At 41.5% G+C, this 22646-nt stretch overlaps 1 protein-coding gene across 2 annotated transcripts in view; it reads left to right on the top strand.

Annotated features, from left to right (window-relative positions):
• RAB31 (RAB31, member RAS oncogene family) overlaps positions 1-22646 on the top strand; it is a 63711-nt gene that overhangs the window by 22821 nt on the left and 18244 nt on the right. For both annotated transcript variants that reach the window (XM_048077111.2, XM_048077112.2), the window contains exons 2-5: positions 2716-2795; positions 5743-5824; positions 18491-18562; positions 20455-20561. In XM_048077111.2, the coding sequence (XP_047933068.1) occupies positions 2716-2795; positions 5743-5824; positions 18491-18562; positions 20455-20561 (341 nt within the window). The remainder of the gene's footprint in view (positions 1-2715; positions 2796-5742; positions 5825-18490; positions 18563-20454; positions 20562-22646) is intronic.

Raw genomic sequence — 22646 nt, 5'->3', positions numbered from 1 at the left:
CTCATCACATTTTAGAAAAATGGATATATGTAGGGAAAGACCATGTAGCAAAGAACAAAGCAGGTGGTAGCAGGAACGCTTTGCATATTGTAGTGAGGAGGTTAAATTGAATGCATTGCTGAGAAGTGAATGACGTTTCTACTTCTTTGAAGCAACCATGCTTGCTTTCATTTTTGTAAGAGCTACTTGGAAAGTCGTTCCCTATTGTCAGCAAAATTTAAGGTCCGACTAGCAGTAAAAGATTTCTACGAAGTTTTCAGGTTGTTGCATAACGTCCACGCACCATGCTTTGCTTTGCTTTCGGGCAGGTGGGTGTTTTACCTGATGCCTGTGGGCACGGTACTGCAAACTGAAAGTTGTCTGCGCAGCTTTAAATTCAGCAGTAGAATGACACTCATTGCCTAAAGTAGGAAGGTTTTTCTGTTTCATTCCCTTCCCCTCTGGGCTCTAATGATGCTCGGGTAGCTGGCCGTTCAGACCCTTGAGGCAATGAGATGGGAGGGCTTTTTCGGCTGAACCCCTTCGTGCCATAAACTGACTGCTCCTGGAAAGTGTAGGCTGGCTTCACTGGTGGTCCAGGTCCACTGGTTTCACTGGAGTTAGACCAAGGGTAAATTTTGGCCTCTCTTTAGTCAAAGCAACCACAGCAGCAAACTCTTGAGGATGCCTGTAAGGTATTTGAGGGCTAACAACATGGCTGGCATGTGCTTGACTTTTGCTGCGCTCATTGCGAGAGATGTGAGCGAAAGAGAAACTTCTGCAGTTTAGTTAACGTTAGCATGAAATGATAGCAGGAGTCATGAACTGGAAGTCGAAGACGCAGGAGTTTCCGTTAAATGAGCTGGGCTTTAATCCGTGCATGTGGATGTCACGTCCCTGCTGGTGACTGGGTTCCTCTTGCTTAAGAGATGTAATTGCAGTTGCCCTTCTTAGTGACCCATCAAGGGAGCAGAAAAAAAGTACACGAAACTAAAGTACCATCAGGTCACACGAAGCAATATCTAGTTTCGAATGCAGTGGCAGAAACTACGTCCCCACAAGAAGGAAACATAATTCCTCAATTCCTCACATTCAGTGGGTGGTAGTTCTTTTTTTTTTCTTTCCTTTTTTTTTTTTTTTTCCCCACAGCATTTTAAATCCAGAATAATAATTAGATTCTCAGTTTCAGCACAGAGAATTGTCTTTTTTAAAATGTGTTGTGCTATCCTGGTCTAGTAATTATACAGAAATGTCAGCTGGAATTGATAATGAAGGCAAAATTTGGGAAAAGCAATAGGATGTGTTGCTGCTATTGATCAAAGGCTACAGAGCTGGTTTTAAACACTTACTTCTCTTTGATCTTTTTTTTTTTCGATCGATTGAACACAGTAGATAAACAACTGTCTGTGTAGCATGAGCATTTATTGTGGCTTTTAAGCTGACTAAGGACAGCTTTGAATTAAATATGAGAGTTGAAATGATGGTTTTCTAATAAGCGCAGTATATAAAGATTTCTTGCAGTGGTGTTATTGTTTCATTTAAACACAGGAAGGAAATTAAATACTGGCATCCTTTTTCTTTCATATTTGAAAAAAAGATAAAAATGACAAAATTGATTACGGGAGAGGCAAAGGCTTTTTTCTTTTTAAATGTAGTTATGTAGTACTGTCAAACTGCTGTCTTGTCTTGGCAATTTCTGATACATTTGTGTAAGTTACTCAAATGTCTTAAAGTGCAGAAACAAATGGATGTTACGTGAGTTTCTGCAATTAGTTCCAATGAAATTAATAGAAAGCTTTCCACAGACTTTTTAATGACTTGGATTGGGCCCTGGGCAGTCATCGCTGATGTCTCGGAAAGGTCAGGATCGATTTCCTGGCATCCTTTTTTTTAGTCTCTAAGAAGGCTCTTTGCATTTCTCTGGGAGACACAGTGATATTGCTATTCCCCTTCCTTTGTAATTCTCTGTATTTATATTCTGCTACCTAACATACAAAGCTTCTCAGGATAACAGAGGGAACATGAAAAATGCTGCTTTGGGGGAAGTTGCTCATACCTTAAATGCCTAAAATAGTAATTCTGAGTAATGTCAAGCTTTCTTCCCTTCCTCCTCTCCCCATCGTACCCCTTGTCTGGGAGGGATTCTGCATTTGATTTCAGTGTTGCACTGCTCTTATCTTTCCTTATTGATTGTGGTGGGGAAATAAGTGCAAGGCGAAGCAGCCTTCTGCATCTCAGCGTGGAGAGCAGGCTGTGTCGCGTTTAAAGCAGCGCTGCTCCACCCCAGTCCAGCAGCACAGCTGGCACAGGGGTAGCTGCACGTCTCAGGGGATTCGGCCCTTTGGATTCCTGCCTTTTCAAAAATACCTGAATACCTCAACAGGCCTGAATGAAATTATTCTCTGGCACATGGTTTTGCTGGGTAATGCACCCTGTGTTTGAAAGTGCATCTAAATGCAGCAGTAAATGGCTGTGCTTGAAGTACTGCACTCCTTCCAACAGGAATATAAATGCACCCCAAAAATACAAGGCTTCAAGAGAAAGAAGTCTTGGGATGAGGAATGGGGAGAACCTTTCATAATTCTGACACTATCTTTTCTGTTGAACTATTTCACCTGCCCCACTTGCCACTAGAAAAAAAAATAATGTCACGGAAAATATCTGACTATTTCTTCAGGTAAAATACAGATAACTAAGGTCTCCTGAGTTCACTGTCATGCTTTTCCTTCATTTCAGGATACCGGGGTTGGGAAATCGAGCATTGTTTGTCGATTCGTCCAGGACCACTTTGATCACAATATTAGTCCTACTATTGGGTAAGTACCCTGCATAATATCACTTTTCTTATATAGACACTGCCCTCAGCTGAGCTACTTTCTCTTCTCCTTACTTTTGAGGCTCTGAACACTGCATTTTTGCCAATCTCACTGAACCCTTTAGTCCCCTTGAATGGCTTTCTGCTTGTGTTACCTGCTTAGAGAGCCTGGGGCTGCCCAAACCAGCTCTGCTCTGCTCTCCCTGTTCTGGGAACACAAAGTGGGCTGCAACTTACTTTATGGCCATGTGCTCTCTGATGGAGAGGCTGTCAGAGCTGTGCCTTGTTTCTCACGTGAGTGATGTCTCTTGAAATCACCTATTTGCTGGAGCTGCCCAGGACCTCTACTGACCTGTGTTGGGCATGGCCATGGCTTCCAGATGTTGTTCCTTTCACCCTTTGCATGGTCCAGTGTATGGTATAATATGGTAAAATGTTTGTTATAGACATATACGTCTCTCTCTCTCTATATTTTCATATAGAGAGAGCCTCTATGTATATGAGCTGACAATGGGTGAACGCTACATGTACTATTGTTTACTTTCCATGCAGCAGAACAATTGGGAAATCTCTGTAAGTAAAGGCTACTTGCTTTGGTTTTCACAGAAATAGGACTTGAGGCTAAACTGATATTTTTTGTGTTTGTGTAAACGTAGAGATACTTCAGATTTCCAAGAACACAAAGGAACAGAAAAAGAACCTCATAATTGTTTATATTTTTCCCCTGCAAGTTCCTAGTGAGCCCATAACACCTAAATAATCCTATGAATCATTTTTCTACTGTTCTCTTTTTAATTTATCACATTTTTCTTCACCTGTCTTATACCCATCTTAGGTCTCTTACTCATCAAGAACTTCCCATGGGAGATGATGCTTTGATCATAAGAGTTTAGGATTAAAATTACTTTAGTTCCCAGGGGTCAATGAGGTATCAAATCTAATCCTTGGAGCTTAACAACCCAAACAGGCTATGATCTGCACAATGACCAGGACATCCCATGGCTGAGTGGTGACAGAAGAATGATGGGGAACCCATAATGTTCCTAAGTTGTGCATGCTGTCAGGCTGGACCATGATATTGACAGTGCCTGTTCCCAGGTGTGGATGTGCTTTCATCTGGGTTTAGGATGTCACATTGTCCCTGTTTTGAAAAAGACATGATAATGCAATTTAAACAGAGTATAATTAACACCTGCTCTTTATAAAAACTGACAGGCTTTTGCATTTCAGACCATCAGAAGCATATTAGTCCTGTAGCTCATTTTAATTCCAAATTTTTTTCATTTAATATCCTAGGGACAAATCTGCCAAGTCCAGCATTACCTGGAAAAATTTGAAAATTCTTGATCTTTTATGGGAGAGGAATTGAATATGTCTGTTCACAAAGGAGTAACTTGGGTGGAAAGGCTGATCTTTCTTGTGTGTTATAGCTGTTTTAAATCTTCTGTGAAAGATGGGTAATTTTTTTGAGAGGTGTTTGGAGGGCTGGAAGATTTCTTTCAAACCTCTGCTTTTGAATGCAGAGGAACTTTTTGAAATTCCAGGGCAATATTGGACTCCCACTTGTAATGAATAGAGAAAAATGGGCAGAGAGAAGGGAACCAAGCAAGCACATAATGAGTAACATTACTGACTGAAGGACACTTGTTGGCAGTGAAGAAATTGATGGAAACTCGAGTGGTTCTTCACTTCTGTGTCATCATCAGCGTTTTTCCCCAAGTAGTTGTTGTTGCCTAGTAAATGTCTTCTGCTCAAATGGGGAAAAAATCCTTTAATTTTCACAATTGTGATAACAGAGGAAAAATATTTTTCTATTTGAGGATTAAATTGTGAAGGCTAGTTTGCATGCAGATGATAGTACTTGTCTGTGTAGGATGACTATGTCGATAAGTTTTTTGTTGTCATTATTTTTTCAGAATTAATCAAAAGTTTTAAATATACAGTCCTTGAAATCTACAGTAGCTGCTGAGGCTCTGAAGTTCCTGTTTTTGGAACTGTGAAGTGTTGCTTAATACTTGGAGTAGAAGAACGACAGCTGAAGGCACACACCCTGAAAATAACCAAAGAAAATGCTACTTTTTATTTATTCGTTTGCTTGCCTTACTTAATATTTTTGTATGCAGTGCAGCATTGTTAAATCCATACAATTTGCAGATGGCTGTAGAGGAGAACTCTTGTATATCATTCTCGGGAGATGTTTTGATCAGTCATATGTCCTTGATATAATTTGGTGCTTTTGTAATGACAGTGCACTGTATCAAATGCATCTTTATGAGCTGGGAAAAAAGTTTTTGCAGCAGAAATTGCGCAGCAGTGTCCAGATAGCATGAGGGAAAAAATCTACCAGAGTTTGGCAGTTTCTCCTAGTCAGCTTTCAGTTCAAATGCTCTAATGTAGAAAAAGCCTAAAAAATTATTTCCTAATAGAAGAAAAGTCACACTATGAAACCATAGGCAAATCACATTTCCTACAAAAAATAAAAGAAGTGACAAAGATTTCTTCATCTGGGTTGAGAGGGGGAAGAACTTTATTTTAATTGATTTACTCTGTGCATTTCAGCAGGTGACTTGTCTGTTCCCTACTGATCAAATGCTCGTGACCATCCTCCTAGATTTAATTGAAAATTCATGCATTTGTTGCCCGGCATGATGCTGACTGACATATTCTCAGGTCTGCATCACCAAGAAGATGGAGACAGGTGGCAGCAGCATCAGAGTGTGAGTGGCAGGAGTGTTTGCATTCCTGTGCTCATGAGCCCTCTGAACCACAGAGGCTTTTCTCTTTTTGTAGGCATTTTATCAAAGTTTTGGTGGCTCCCTACACGTAGTCTATTCCAGCAGAACTGGCTAAGATCTGTAGGTATTTTTTATTCAATGTCACTCATGTAAAGAATTTATGCTGCTTCCTTCTTTTAACCATAAATGAGATCCCCCTACTCTTCTTTTCAGAGCATCCTTCATGACTAAAACTGTGCCTTGTGGGAATGAGCTTCATAAATTTCTGATCTGGGATACAGCTGGTCAGGAGCGGGTGAGTATTTACTGTGCAGTACATTTTTGTTATCTTGGTCTCTTATAATGCATTTGCTCACTTTAAAAAAAAAAAAAACAACACAACCTTTTTTCATCTTAAGAAGACTTTGCAAGTGTAAATCTGCTGAATTTTTTTGTAAGGTTCTGTGAAGTAGGTGGTTGGCAGTCACTGTTAAACAGGTTCCCATTTCTCAGCTGGAGAAAATGCAGAAGCAGGCTGACAGTACAACTGACCTAAAAGGAAAGCTGGCTGTGGATTTCAGCTCTGGTTTCATGATGGAGCTGTGCCTCAGCCTGCAGACGTTACCTGTGCCCACACCGTGATCACTAAGGGCAGCTGCATGAGTTGTTGGCTACTTTCCTTGCCACAGCTTGATGTGCCTGAAGGCTGGGCAATTCTTCTGTTGTTTCTTCAGACTTATATGTGGCAGCTTTCATTTACACTGGAAATCACTTGGCTAAGCTGGTGGTGACTCCAAGGCTGTCCTGAGCTGGGATATTGAATGTAGGCACAGGCTGTCTGCTGGTGTTGGTTTTGAAATTAGCACTGGCAACCTGAACCATGTAGGGTTTGTGTCTTGATTTTATTTATTTTTTCTTAATTTTCCCCAAGTGGGTTGAGTGAATTGCTCAAATTAAATAGCTTTTCCTTTGGCTTTTCAAAAAAGCCATAATGGAAATGATGGGCAATCTTTCATATTGATTGTATATATGCCTGTTTGGTCATTTGTTTCTTTTAATAGGCTTAATGGCAGTGGTATTCTGGAACAGGCTGACTGTAGAGTTCTCTTAATCTGTGCCTACATTTATGTTGAGAAATTTAAAAGAAATGGAAAAATTCATGCACATGTTTTAAAGTGTCATTAAAACTTGCTGTGAAATTACATAGTGTTCCTATTCTTAGAAAAATGCAGCTATGCTCATGGTAGGGTGGGGTAAAATTAGGTGCTTATACAGACTTCAGTGTCTGTCCTGCTGCATCCTGCTGTGTTCTCCAAACCTTGCGTGTGAATTGCAGACAATAAAGAATTTTGCTGTCAAGTGCAGGAAATACTCATGCTTTTCTTTACAATGTGCAGCGTGACGTAAAGCGGGCCTTCTGAAATCTGTTGACTCTTAGCAATTTGGTGTGTTATTTATGATGGGAACAGGGATATTTAAAAACATTCATGAAATACGGCATCATCCCTTCCCTTGAACCATGTTTGTTCCATTTCTGAATGGCCTGGAGCTGAAGAAGGTACTGCAAGATTGCATGTGGAGTTTCAGTTGGTCAGAGATAGCAAAGGTTCAGCTTTCTTTCCCATGGTTTGCTTCTCCTTGCTTATTCTTTCTCCTTCCTCTCTCCACTGCCCCACTCTGTTTTTTTTTTTGATTGTTTTTGTTTTGTTTTGTTTTGTTTTTCCCTTTGTAGCTCTTTGGCACACAATCATAGAATCACAGAATATCCAAAGTTGGAAGGGACCCACATGGATCATCATCCAACTCCTGACTACACGCAAGACTAACTAAAAACTAAATCATATGTCTGAGAGTGCTGTCCAAACACCTCTTCAACTCCGGCAGGCTCGGTGCTGTGACCCCTGCCATGGGGAGCCTGTCCCAGTGCCCGACCACCCTCTGGGTGCAGAACCTTTCCCTAACCCCCAGCCTGACCCTCCCCTGTCCCAGCCCCATGCCGTTCCCTCGGGTCCTGTCGCTGTCCCCAGAGAGCAGAGCTCAGCGCCTGCCCCTCCGCTCCCCTCGTGAGGGAGCTGCAGGCCGCCATGAGGCCTCCCCTCAGCCTGCTCTGCTCTGGGCCGAGCAAACCAAGGGGCCTCAGCCGCTCCTCATACGTCTTCCCCTCCAGACCCTTCACCATATTTGTAGCCCTCCTTTGGACACTCTCTAATAGTTTTATGTCCTTCTGACATTGTGTCACCCAAAACTGCACACAGCACTTGAGGTGAGGCCGCACCAGCGCAGAGCAGAGTGGGACAATCGTTCCCATGCCGTGTCTGATGCACCCCAGGACATGGTTGGCCCTTCTGGCTGCCAGGGCACACTGCTGGCTTGTGTTCAACTTTTTGTCAAAAAAAACCCCCAGATTGCTTTCTTTGTGGCTGCTCTCCAGGGTCTGTACATGCAGCCATGGTTGCCCCATCACAGGTGCAGAATGCGGCACTTGCTCTTGTTGAACTTCATATTGTTGGTGATTGCCCAGCTTCTATTTTGTCGAGGTCTCTCTGCAAGGCCTCTCTGTCCCTGAGGGAGTCAACAGCTCCTCCTAACTTAGTGTCATTTGCAAACTTACTTAGCATGCACTTGAGTCCTGCGTCCAGATAATTTATAAAAACATCACAGAGAACTGGCCCTGAAATGGAGCCCTGTGGAACCCCATTAGTGACTGGCCACCAGCCTAATGTCACCCCATTTGCTATAACTCTTTGAGCCCAGTCCATCAGCTAATTGCTCACCCATCATGTTATGTACTTTATATAGAACTCTGTTCTTGAGATGTAGGTAGAAGTATGAATCTATTTTACCACATAATCTTAAGACTCTCAAAGCATGTTAGGAGTATTAGCTTTTTAAAGTAGGTGAATATTAATATTTTGTATTAATGAAGCTGAATGATACCTCACTTGAGGCAGGAAATCTGTGACTGAGTTTTGACTCTTGGATACAAAATCTGTCCTTCCCATTTAGTCCTTTATGTCCCCGTCCCCAACCTTTTTTAAAGCTCATCATTTTCCAAACATCTGTTTTCCTTTCCTTTTTCGAACAGTGATGAGCAGTGGCAACCACAAATATAGTTAAATTGCTCAGAATCTGTTACAGATAAGTTATGTTAATGGTTTTCATGTGTAATAATGAATTATAACATCTTTAGGCCAGGGACCTGAAGAGGGCCTAGGGATCTTTTTCTTCTGTATTTCCACAATGCATTCCCAGTCCTTTGGACTCTTGAAATACAGGGTGATAAATGATGTTGATGATTGTTGAACACTATCTACCAAGTCAGCTGAGTTTCCCAAGATGAGGTCTAGGTGGTTCTCTGTCCTGGAATATCCCCGTTTTACGGGTAAACACATCGTTCTTCTCAGTAGCTTATTGATATTAATTTCTATTTGGGACTCTTGTTGTTTTATCTTCATCATGTTGCTCCTTCTGATCCGCTCTTCAAGAAAGCGTGATTTCTTTCTAGTTATCCTCTGAACAACAGTGATGACCCAAAGCTTCCAACCTACCCCCAAACTTTGGGCCTATTGCTGTTTTCGTAGTGTGTTAACAAATGTATTCTAAATGATGTTTCTGCTTTGAGAAATACAACTTAGAATACATTTGTAAGCAGACTAACAAATGTTGTTGTCCTTTCCTTGTTCTCTTTCGTTTTGTTGAGTCTTTATGTTCCAGTGATAAAGTCTGGGAGTTTTGTCAATGCTTCTGTTGTCAATAATGCTGATAACTCTTTTTAGGGCTTCCTGCTCTTTCAACATTGGGTTAATTTAGCTTTGTTCTTCTAAAAGCCAGGCCACGCAGGGGACACGCATGTGCTTATTCTGGAGCTGGGGGACCCTGTACTTCCCCCGCTGTGCCAGCTGCATGCTGTATGCCTCCTGGTCCCCCTCAACAAGCTGAGAGAACCTGGAAATTCATGGGACTCTTTCTGAAAAGAGTCACACACAGGGTGCTGAGGAAGCAAAGGCGAAAGAAAAGCAAGCTGGAAGCACTCAGCACCCCCTTGAGGCATTAAATCAACTTTCAGATACCCACTTGTAGCTTGTCAAGCCTTTGGAAATGTTGGTTGTTATTGGTTTTGAAAGCTTGTAGTAACACCTGGGTTTACTGAAGAAATTGAATATACAGACCAGCCAGCCAGAGCTTGGTTGTGGAGAGCAGATAACTTCTGATTGGCGTGGATATTAGATACAATATTTTCATTTCTTTTGTGTCAGGAGACTTGGAATTGTAGGCAGAGCCAAGAAGTAACTAAAATTGCCATTTTATGGGAGATAATAAACAGCTGTCACTTCTGCACAATGACAACAATGCAGCAGAAAATGGAGATGAAAAGCATTTCTATCGCAGTGTTGGTGGCAGAGAATGCTCTGCATGCTTCCTGGAGGAGAGCTGGGGAGGGGGACATGGCTTTCCGGCAGCGTTCACTGTGGAGAACACACGTTGTAGTTGATGACAAAAAGAGAAAGCTTGTTAATCCTTTTATCTTGTTTCCTCTTTTGCCTTTCTTGGGTAGGCAAAGCATTAAACTGGCAGTATGCTTAACAAAATCCCTCTGCTTTTCTGTGTCTAGATACTGGTCTCTGCAGACCCAGTTGTGTGATGTTGGTTTGTTTTCAGATGAGCTCACTTTATTCTGTTTTTCAGACTGTCACCTTCCCTCCACCCAGCCTGTTTTTCAAATATCCCTTTCTTCCCATCTTACATTTTTTCCCCATCAGCTTTAAATTGTTGCTGTGGACTTCAGGACTTAAATTCATGGCAATTTTGTTATTGTTAGCAAAGACTCCCTTCCCTAAGAACAATCTCTTCACAAGTTAGCTAATGATGTTTTTATTAGCATATATTTTGGTTCATGATGCCCTAAGTAGCTTCTAATTGCAATGCTTTGTCTGAATACCTTGGGTGGCTGCCAGCTTTCCATTTTGCCAGCTGAGGAATATTGTAGCAAATACTTAGGGAGCCTGAGGGCCATGTTTCTAGGGCAGAAAAATTTATCTCTGTCCTTTTTAAGTTTACTCTTTTTTTTTTTTCTTCTTTTTTTTTTCTTTAACTGTTCATTGATGTGGTACTTAGGGATACGGTTTAGTGGGTAATATTGTTGGTTGTGGGATGGTTGGGCCAGATGACCTTGGAGGTCTTTTCCAGCCTTAATGATTCTATGATTTTTCAGGAAAAGATTGGCAAAGATATAAGTAGCGTTTCATAGTCCCCTCTTTTCTGGGTGACATTAGTTGTTCTGGTGATTCTAACGCAGTATCACAAGGTGTGTAAATGCTCCTTGATAGGAGGGCTTTTTTCCTCATTTCTGCTAAGCTGGAAATTAGATGTTGGACCTAAGCAGAAGTAATGGATTTCTGCTCTTTAACAGGTAGAAGAGGCAGGGTACCTTGCTGTTGGTACCACAAAACCATGAGAAACTTGTTCACATGTAATATCTGGCTACATCCTATGATTTCTTTCCAAAAACAAAACGTAACTCAGCACGGTGCTGGAGCTATCCAGTCTGTGTGGACTCAGTCTCAAATGAGAACAGGTCAATGGTTACTAGCACATCGTGCCTTGCCAACATAATTACTAAGCTTGTATAAGTTCCCACTGAAATCACACTGTCCTGAGAGGAGGTAACAGCATGTATCAATGGCTTGAGTTGCTTTTGCAGTGAAGATGTCTGAATTTTGCTCTACAGTTGTATATGGGTGATTGTGATGGTAGCCTACTGCTGGCTCATTGTGAAGTTGTTTCCTATACATGATGTAAGGACATCCCCACGGATGCTACTGCCAGTGTGCTGTGAAGGTCAACGGGTGATTTGGTAGTGTGTGTTCGTGAGAGCACAAGTGGCATTGGAACTAGGGAGTGAATATGTTTATTTTACTGTTTTTAGGGTGAGCATAAAGCAAGGTAAGTCATTGTAAGCCAACATGTTTTCTAAGCTTCAACAAACTTGCAGCATGTGTAGTTTGAGCCATGGCTTAGGCGTGGTGTTTTTTACATGTGTGTTTAGTGACTGTAAACTGCAGAAAGGCTCAGCACAGGTCATTTTTGTGATGCTGCAAAGGTTTGCTTTCTGCTTATTTAAGATATTTTGAAATAGATTATCTTAAAATGTTGGCATTTTTACCTCCGTGCTTTAGGAATTCTTACATTTTTGAGAAAAATGCTCATTCTCTTATATAAATCTTCATCAATTGAACTAGCAAAAATACATGTAAGATCAGAGACAAATAGATCTTTCCTGGCTTATTAAGCTTGCAAATCCCGAGATTTCCTATATACCCTTATAGGAGTGATATCTGACTGATCTTTTCTTTTTCTTTCCTTTTTTTTTTTTTTTTTTCCCCTCCTGACCTTCATGAAACACTGATATAAGAAAACATTTACATTTTAAAGCTTCCTTAGAACTAGAATCACAGTCTTGAATCATGGCAGCAAAAACTGTTCAAGGTTATAAAATGCTAAATCGTATCTGATAGTGGCATTCATGCATAACATTTTTCCATTCACTCTTTGCCAGCTGAGAATGTCAGGAATTTTGCTGCTTCTTGTGTGAGAAGCTTATGTTTCGGGATAATCTGTTTGACACTTCTGGTTTATTGCCTTTGCTTCTCTCCACACCCTGTATTTTTATTTTTTTTTTTGGCAGCCAGGCCTTGAAGATGATAAAAAGAGGCATTAAATGCCTAGACTTGGGCAAGTAGAGGCTCCCAGGCTGTAGTATATGTGCTGTTAATGGTGCACAGACCGCTGCAATGAGCTCGTGCTATGCACCTTGAGAGTAGCCGAGGGGTTTGGTCTTGGCCGCTCAGAGGCTACGTATGTAGTCAGAGAGCAGCTTCTCAGAAATGAGAATGAAATCTAGCTGAATGACTGCAGCAGTCAGGAAGCAAGTCTTGTGCTGATGTGCACCTGCAGGTACTTGACAAGGCACCATGTGGAAAACACTATCTGAATTCAGCTCTTGATGTGCGGAGGTGTACAATACTCTCTGAGCACTGGTCTGCTTCTGTTTGTGCTGTGCATCCTTACCCTTCCCGGCTATAGGTGTAGGCAAAATTGTAATCCTTCAGCAGCAAGAACAAGTGATGCTCCTTACAGTCCAGTATGGTAAAAACAATCCAATAGGGGGGTTGTGGGTGTTTTCTATTTTTTTCTTTTTTTTCTTTTTGGCTGTGGAGTTTGGAGGAGACAGCCTGGTGTGGCAGGGAGCCAGTGCTGGGGTGTAGCACTGCAGGATGGTGCAAAGAGCTGCAGACATGAATTAGTGTTCCCTGGTGTGCCTGGCAGACTGAATGAACCCAAGCTGTCTTCAGCAGGATTTGTTAGCCTCTTTATAAATAGGCAGGAGTGGCAGTTCTTATTTTTATATTAATTTGGCCTCTCTTTTGCTTTCTAAACTAACATTACACAAGACGTGGTTGAGAGACTTTCACTACCACAACTTGGGTGTGATTTATGTTGTGCTCCTTTGAATTTGTTTTTCTCTTCTAATTATTCTGATATGGCTACTTTATGGGATTTTCTTCTTCCCCGTTCTGTGCAGTTAGTACAGAGGACATGTAAAAGGTGTTACCTAAGACCAAGGATACCCTTCCATGATGGGATACATGGGAAATGGAAAGCAAAGGAACTTTCACAAAAAAGTTGCAGAGCTTCTAAATAAACGGTGAATTCCTTAATAGCTGGTTGCTTCCATTTTGCTGCCCTTTGCAAGGGTGAAACTTCTGTTGACTTCAGTGAGATGGCCAGATCTGGGGTTGCAAAATCCCCAAATGCTCCTGGAATCAACTAGAGCAGCTCTGGTTATGCTGAACTTGCATTTGCACCACTTAAGAGTGGATTTGTCCTCAGTGGCACGGGGCTGTACAGCTGCGAGGGTTGTGCTGTCTTTAGTCAGATTCTGAGAGAAAAACGGGAAAGGAAATTTCATAAGTCACGTGTGGCCTCACAGCTTCTTCCTTTGAGGCAGCGATGGTAGGCCACAAGTGCAAAGGGAACAAGTTGGTAGAGGAGTGTGCTCTGAAGACAGTTTTCAAATATTCGTGTGACTCTTAAGTAAAAGAGTCATCGGGACTGCGTGAAGCTACGCAAGTCATTAGTTTTGTTTTTAGTATGGTAAAATATGTTCCTTGTTTATATTTTGAACGGCCCTTTCGGCCTGGATGGAGCTGTTGAAATGAAAGGTATGCCCCAGAAACTTAACTCTTGGGTTGGATGGGGTGGTGACCTCAGCCTTACAAGTTGCTATCGAACCCTACAAAAGCAGAACAGGCTCATGAGTGGTGGGCACGGGTCGGTATTCCCTGCCTGCCACCTTGGCACTCTGCAGAAAACGGCATGGTTTTTGTGGTTGCTGCATGAGAGGTACAGGACTTCTGAATTCCCATATGAGGGGAGCTGCTTACTCATTACACAGGCAGGAGGTATTCTCAGTGCCCAGAAGGGACACCAGGTGGCAGGCTGTTAGACCCTGCCTTCTTGCACTAGACTTACCTTCCAACCAAAAGAGCCTGGTTTAGCAGGCTGGCAAAGCAGAAGCTAAAAGACTGCTCTGTATCGCTCTTTCAGCTAAAGGCAGGTGTTGATGCTTGAACTTTAGTCATTCAAGCTGGGAATTCAGAATTTTAGTAATTGCCAAAATAATATCATCCTTGTAGGAGCAGTGTGGAAAAACGTGATTAAGCTGGACCTTAGTCAGCTTTTGAAAGGGGTTAAGTGATGTGGTTATTTCTGACAGTGGGAGCTGGTAGATCCTGGCTTGTATCAGAAACAGTGCAGCCAGCAGGACCAGGGAGGTGATCGTCCCCCTGTACTCAGCTCTGGTGAGGCCGCACCTCGAGTGCTGTGTTCAGCTTTGGGCCCCTCACTACAAGAAGGACGTCGAGGGCCTGGAGCGTGTCCAGAGCAGGGCTACAAAGCTGGTGAAGGGCCTGGAGCACAAGTCCTGTGAGGAGAGGCTGAGGGAGCTGGGGTTGTTCAGTCTGGGGAAGAGGAGGCTCAGGGGAGACCTTATTGCTCTCTGCAACTACCTGAAAGGAGGGTGTGGGGAGCTAGGGGGGTCGGCCTCTTTTTGCACTAGAGGGAATGGCCTCAAGTTGTGCCAGGGGACGTTCAGGCTGGAAATGAGGAGACATTTCTTCTCAGAAAGAGCAGTCAGGCATTGGAACAGGTTGCCCAGGGAGGTGGTGGATCACTGTCCCTGGGGGTAGTTCAAGGAAAGGTTGGACGTGGTGCTTGGGGACATGGTTTAGTGGGTGACATTGTTGGTAGGGGGACAGTTGGACCACATGATCTTGAAGGTCTTTTCCAACCTTATTGATTCTGTGGCTGTTTGGCTGCTCTTCCTTGTAGGTTACGGAGGGCCTGACTCCTCAGCAAGTTTGGGGTGGCAGCAAAGGGAGATTGGGGTGTCCATGGGGCAGAGCCGTGTCTGCCTACCCACACTTCAGATAGTCTTTCTTGAGAAGCAGAGCTGTCCTCATGCCAAATCTCGAACTGCTCCTGTTTCTCCTAATCTTCTTGGGAATTTCTGGATACAGAAATACTGAGCTATAAAATCGAGGTTATAGACACTGTACTTGTCTAATACAGAAGGTAATCCCGTGAGATTTAATTCGGTGAGCTGCTTTTCTCTGTGACACTTGTTTTGGGCTTCTGTCCCACATTTGGTCCTTGGCAGCTGAAAAATATGCACATTAGCATTATATATCCCTTTAATTTTACATTACTCTTTTTTTCCAGGTAATTAGGCCAGAAAAATATTCAAGACAGCTTTGCTTTTGGGCAGTGGAATTGAAAAAAAGAGAAAGAAAAGGGGGGGAAGGCATTCAATAAATGTAGTTATTCGTATATTTTTACTGGTTTGTTTGTAACCTGTGAAAATCCACGCTGATAAAACACATTTGTTAAGAGAGTCTATTATTAGTTTATTAAAGTTATTTTGAGTTACAATTTTTTGATGCCCATTGATTTATTTGATGCTGCAAAGATTATTTTTCTGTTTTCTCATGGACAACAGTGATTTCTTATGACTGGGACTTAGTATATCATGATGTTTGTTATTGGACTATATGAAAGAGATGACAAAGGGGATTGAATTTTGGTTTTATTTGATAAGTATTCCGTACTGTGGTAATTGATGGTAGTTATTACTAGTGTACTTTCTGTTGTTAAAAAATTTCATGGTATTTTTTTCCTTACAGACCTTAGGAAATTGCATTAAGATGCACTGTAATCCCATTTTGGTCATTAAAAGTACGTGCTGGATGAAATCTATCACGATGTTAAAAAAAAAAAAAAAAAGTTGAAGCCACATGCTCAAATATGAATGGAGTGTTTTCTTAAAATGCCTTATAGCTAAGATATTACAGTAAAATAATGGAAGGGGAAATAACTGTCCCGCCAGCTGAGCAAGTAAATAGATTTTCAGCACTACAGGGCAGAAAGGTCACACTTACGTGTTATCAACATCTATTCTGAACCTCAGTGCCCTTCAAAGGCAGTTGCCTTTCTGAATCTCCCTTGCTGTGGTCTTGCCCTCCCTCTTCGCAAGCTTGCAAGGAACTGGAATATTTGAAAAGATTACTTTGTCTTAAACAGCAGAGGAACCGCATTCCTCCTGCGTGCTGCGCCTCTGTGTGCCACTTTGTGTTTCCTGACACAAGGAAAGGGTCAGCTGGCTTAGTCTGGTGTTGCCGTTAATGGAATGCGACATGCTGTTGAGGCTATTAATTAATCTCCAAAATGTTTTGAAAGAGGGTTTCTTTGTATTTGCATTTTACCTCCACTGATTTACAATGACTATGGCTTTCATTATAGAGGGGAAAAAAGAGGAAAAAAATAAAACTGATTGCAGAACTAGGCTGTACCTGCAGAGAGATGTGCACAAAATAATTTTGGAAGCATATACTTACCTGAGTGTGGTCTGAACCACTATCAGTCTGGCATCTAGTGGTCCTGCCCTTCCTCATTTTTCTCCACCACGCTTTTCCACTCCTTCCTTTTGGCTGAGCCCGGGGTTTACCAGATGCACAACAAGCTGGTTTGGGAACCCAGCTGAAAATTAATCCTACCAAACAAATTGGTAGGTTGCATCCTGGTTTCATTAAAACCCACTTGTCCAGGATCCAGTGGAAGATGCCTGCTTTTCAGCATGGTTTTTAATTTCTGGCATTAACACTGGCAATATTGTTCAGGGAAACAGTTATTACAGAAAGTGTTCTCATCATCTGGTCAAAAGAAAAAGGGCTGACGTTCCCAAGAAGTGGTACAGCTTCCTGGTGTGCTTTCTGGGCCGGTGCTGGAGGAATCCAAAGCATGTGAGCTTAACTGCATGGCTCCTGTGAAGTGTGATTACTGTTATCTGAGAGCTTTTTGTAAATTCATGAATACCTTGTCATCTAGATTAAAACCAAATCAGTATGTGTAGGGGATATGTAATTTTTTTCCAGAAGTTTACAGACTGGGAGGGGTGCATATACGCAGCGAAAGGTCAGATTGCCCTCCTCACTTAAGCTCCCTGATTTTCAGGGTACTTTAACACAACACACTGGAGATTTCTGTAGTGATCTGGAGGGCTAAAAATGCTGGAAAGCATTTACTGCATTAAACATGCAGTAAGGCCACAGTCTATAAGCCCAGCAGACACGCATCTACCCGACTCCCCGAGGATCTTGGCTGATCCCTTTTCTTCAGACCTGGCTTCTTGACTGATTCCTCTCTCCTTTTCTCATCCCCCTTCCTGCTGTTTTCTCCTATTAATGAGCTGTTCCACCTGCATCCCTCCCCAAAGCACTTCAGCCCTTGGCCATCTGTCACGCTTACTGCCTGTGCATCCTCCCCGTTGGTACGGGAAAGCACCGACCTTGAACTGGATGAACAGCTTACACACTGGCACATGGCCTCGTATTTTTACGAATAACTCGCATTTTGTGTTGCATAGGAAATGGCATGAAATGTTCCTGGGCTGCCTAGGTGTAAATGCTCTGCCTGGACGTACAGTTTCCAGGCAAAGATGTGTTCCATGAGTCTGCAGAGGCTTGCGGTGTGACACATGGGTCTGTACAAAGGTTTCACCAGGCATTGAAATTCATACCCTGCCCTAATAGCACAGTTGGTTCAGGACCCGTCTTCAGTTATTAGCTGCCGTTTTGTACAAAGCTTTTACAGGTGCCTTTCTTTACGCATGAAAATCTGCAAAATGGCTCCATGAGTACAGTGAGGCTAAGTGTATTTTCCAGGACAGATTATTTTTGGTTTGCTTAAGAATAGCTTTGGGTGAATCAGCAAAAAGGCTTCTTGACTTCCTCTCTCTGTGTAATTATAAGATGCAATTCTAAATCAGGTGCTTAGTCATGGTAAATTGTGAAAACTGCTGTTCATTGGCAAGCCGTTGTTATATTGAACATATTTGTAGTTTTTGTTTTTTCTTAAAAGGATGTTTGACATGAAACAAGCTGAAGAGTAACTTAAATGGCAAGAACCCATGTTTTTCAAACTGTTACAGTATAGGATAACTAAACATGACAGGTGTTCATAGTTTTATGACAAGTTAATTTTGAGTGATTTGCAGTGTTATTACAAACCTCAACCCCAAGCTGAATTCAGTCTGTTAAAACTACAGAGCAAAACGTTGTTTGCCAGTGTAAGAGGTATATGTCGTCAGGTGAGGCTTCCAAATGTTGGGGAATTTCATGTCAAAACTCCTCGTAGTCCTTGCACTGTAATGCAAAAGCTGCATAGAGCCCATAGTGCTGATCACGTAAGTCCAGCAGGATGACGAGGAGCAGGAGAAGCGGGGGGAGGACCCATTTTTGTTGTTTCATGGGGATTTAAGGAAATTTGGAGACCTGCAACCACTGTCAAGGCCTGGTCTCTATGGGATAAATGATGTTTTATTCATGATGTTTTCTTTATTTATTTATTGGGCATTGTGTTTTAACAGTTTCATTCCTTGGCTCCGATGTACTACAGAGGTTCGGCAGCAGCCGTGATAGTTTACGATATCACCAAGCAGGTAAGGCTTTCTGCGCACTTGTTGCCTATAGTAAGTACTCTGCTTGGGCCCAGGGTTGACGTAAAACCTGCAGCTTCAGAAGTAGCTATGTGCCAATGTCAGTGGGGTTTATAGGCTTCTGTAGTTTGTGTAGATTCAGTTGGAGGTGTCCAACTGTCTTAAAACGCTGAACGTAAAGTTCTTCTGTAATGTTTAAACTTTGTCCAGGCAAAAGGTTGGAGGCTGCATTCTGGGGAATTTCCTTTGGATTTCCCTTGGCTGGGCAGACATGATGAGATCCCGCAAAACCCCCCCCTTCTGTTACCACCTGTAGTCACAGAATCACAGAGGGTTTGTAGGACGTCTGAAGATCATCTGGTCCAATCCCTCCTGCTCGGCAGGGTCATGCAAAGCAGGTGGAATTGAATTTTACTGCAAAAAAAAAAACAACAGCTAGCTGCTTTGTCAACTGGACAGAAATTCTTTTGTTTACATATTACTGATTTTAAAACTAAGTGTTTTTAAGTAAGCATATAATCTCGTGTTTGCATTGAGGAACTGAAGTCTTCCAGAGCTGCTTAACTTTGAAACCAGTAATGAAATAATAAGTCTCTGACCTTTGGCTCAACATTATTCATTTGGAATGAAAATTGTATTTTCAGATGCTAAACTGCTCTTCCTCATTTCTCAGCCAGAGGAGGTTGGAGGCTCTAGCTGAATTCCTTTCCCCTGTTTTTGAAAGAAACCCCCTACTGATAAAGCCAAGTTAGAGGAGACGTTAATGGATGGATGGACATAACAGTTCACTTGCATTTTATTCCCATCTTGCAGATTGAATTATTTATTGCTCGGTTGACAAGGCTGAGTTGGTTCTCCAGTGCATTAGTGTAACGAACGATCTGTGGCAGCGGACGGTGGCCACTATAGCACAGTGGTACTATTCTCCTTTTGCTAATTTGCCAAGAAAAGATGAGAATGAGTGAATTATACTGGACTGATGATTATTTGTAATTGAAATGTCTGATAGTTGATCTTGCAATGCATTATAAGAATAGAACCTGGTTTTGCCATCCTTTTTCCTAACTTACATGGAACAACTCACAAAATAGAGGGGAAAGTAGGAGAGGAAGGTGAATGTGTATTTCACTTTTTGATGCCTAATGCTCACAGAGTTGAGCATAAGAGTAGAATGGGTGCTTTTTCCCAAATGTCTGACAGTGCTCCCCCTTCAGAGATATTAATGAATTAAAATGAATATTTCTAGGAACAAAAGTGATTTTAAAGCTATTAGTTCAGTGGTGTGCAGAAGTAGAAAATTTACTATTAAAAGGTAGGTAGCATCAAAAAGTATGTGAATTTTCTGCTTGGAGGGAAAAAGCCAGATGAATTGTCACTTGCCTCTTTCATTTACTAATGAGTAAATTGAGGTTTACCAGGTCACAAATTTGGAAATGCAGGGGTATGGCTGTGTGCTCAAGAAGGAGAGAAAAGGGTCACTGAAAACTCCTCTGGACATTGCTGAAAATATGAGAGTGGCTGAGATAATCCGCTAGACAAATGTTGAAATGAGACAAATGAAGCTCACATGAAAAATGAAGGAAATCAGCTGCTAAATAAAAGAAGAGCTGTGGCAATTTCTTCATCAGTGAATATTTAAGAGAAACGTCCAGTGCTGCTTGAAAATAAAGAAATTTAAAAATAGTGAACAAATTCAAAATTTGGGGCAGTCTTATGATGTAGTTTGGAAAGCAGATTGCATAGATCCATCAATCTTCTTTTGGACGTGAGGTCTATGAAATTATTACATTAATACTGTCAAAGCTGTGTTCCTCTGACTTGAAAAATACAAAAAAACAAATACACACATCAATGACAACTAGGCTTTTAGCTTATTTATCATTTCTCTGATTTAGGATTCATTTCATACTTTGAAGAAATGGGTGAAAGAACTAAAAGAACATGGTCCTGAAAACATTGTAATGGCCATCGCTGGAAACAAATGTGATCTTTCTGATATCAGGTAATGCATCCATTTTTCCTGTTTTCCTTTGATTGCAATGACTTTGATTGTGGTTTCTTCCTTCAAGTAACCAATTTGCTTTACTTTTGTCTTCCAATCACGTAAAAAGTGCAGAATGTGTTATGGTATGAGCAAACCCAGCAATGTAAAGCTAGAAGGATGGGCCTGAGGTAGAGTAACTTTATTCAAAGAGTAGCTTTGAGAACTTGTGCTTTATGCTTTGCAACAACTGAAACTGTCTCATATGGGATGCAGAAAGTTTTTTGTTTGTTTTGTTTTGTGTTTGTATTTTTCTTTGAGTGTGACCTTGGGTAAGACTTGTCACCTATGTGGAGCAAGAACCTCCTGGGAATGTGAGGGGAAGGCTGAATCTGCTGAGATTTTCTTGTTTGGGATGAGAGTGAGGCTAGATTCACTCTTCTGCTTGCTAGCTGTATTTTGGGTTTGCATTTATCCTTTCTGGGAATGGAAGCATATTCTGTTGCACAACAGTGAAACCTTTGTGTCAGTCTGTGACTGTTATTTCTTGCTTCAGCTATGAGTACAGACTCCATGGCTGTACGTGATGCTCTCTTTTAAGGACCTCAAAGACTGTCATGGTTGTTCAGATATATCCCCCTGTTGTTTTATAGTCATTATTTTGGCCCAGGTTCACCAGACCTCTGAAGCACATGTGTAACTTGATGTAGATGATGCAGTGTTTACTGAATCAAGGAATATATAAGGGTTGAGTTTGTGTAATTTTTTTTTTCTCATTCTTCAGTCAGTCCCGAACCAACACAAAACTGAGCCACAGCTTTCTGTAAAACGTGAACAAGCCCTGGCACTAGAGACTCCTGGTTTTCTAAGAATGGGGGACACGATATGTTGGTATCTCCTACATGATGAAATGATATGTTTGTCAGCATGGTGAAGCTGAGTCCTGTCCTATGAAATGAAAGGTTTCCAAATGTGAAGTAGAAACAAGAGGAAAGGATGTGCATAAAAAATAAAAGCAAAAATCAGCTGGCAGGAATCTGAGCTTTCAGTTGCCCTGAGAGTCACTTTAAATTTATTGCTTAAATGTTCTGAGCAATACATTTGCCCGATTAAATCAAAGATAATAAATTTGGAGATTGTCAAAAATGGCACTAATTGCAAATGAATCTATAGCCTCTCCTCCCCCTCCCTTCTGGTAGCATTTGCTGCGGCTGCAAGATTTTTTTTCCTCTTCAGTTATTCTTTCTGCATCCCCCCAGCCTTTTCTCTTTCTAAAGTCATCCAGTGATGTCCATTTAAAGAGATTTTTGGTGGACAAATAGAGAGCAGACTGTATCATACACGTTATTTTCACAGTTTTTCCAGAAATCTGATTGTTTCTGTAGTACATGCATCTGTATGTATCCTCTGTCTGCTTTATGTCTTAAAAGTGTCTTCAGTAAAAATGATTATAGGTGAAATGTGTCACCAATTTATCACACTGTCTCCAGTGAGTAGAAATGAATATGCGTTTGGGCACAGAGAATTTAAAAGTAAGATGATGTGAGCACACAAAAGCAAGCTGCTGTTTGTATGTATTTTTGGCATCTCTGGTTGGTTTTGTAGAACTTTTGGCAGATGTTTTGTTGGGAATTAGAGAGACAGCTGCTTTAAAGACCTACATGAATGGAAGCAAAAGAGGACTGGCTGACCAGGTCCCAGTTGATTTCATTCTGCCATCTCTATGAGAGTAGGAAGCAATATAAGGACGTATGAATGGAAGAAGCAGGAACTGATTCTTTTCCTCTGGCAAATGCTGGCACTATTTCTCATAATCATTGGCCATGTTGCCCTCCTCATTTAGCATCTAAAAATTGTGTTTGATCTGCCAGATGGATTTGGGACACACAGTAGTCATGCAGCTTTTCACAGTGTTGTTAATAGGCTATCAGCAGTTCTTGGTGCTTTGTGGAAGTAAATTTCTTCTTCACTTTGAAGGATTTTCTACTGCTAGACAGGAAGTTTTATTTAGTATAAATCCCCATCTTTGTTATGAAACTATAAAACTATAAAAACTGTAGTACTGCTGAATGTTTGGCATATTTTTAAGTAATAGCCTTTTCCTAC

Source organism: Anser cygnoides, chromosome 2, assembly GCF_040182565.1.
Source record: "Anser cygnoides isolate HZ-2024a breed goose chromosome 2, Taihu_goose_T2T_genome, whole genome shotgun sequence".
In the NCBI taxonomy this organism is placed as follows: Eukaryota; Metazoa; Chordata; class Aves; order Anseriformes; family Anatidae; genus Anser; species Anser cygnoides.
The sequence above is the reverse complement of the archived record's forward strand: the minus strand, read 5'-3'. Positions and strand labels throughout refer to the sequence as shown.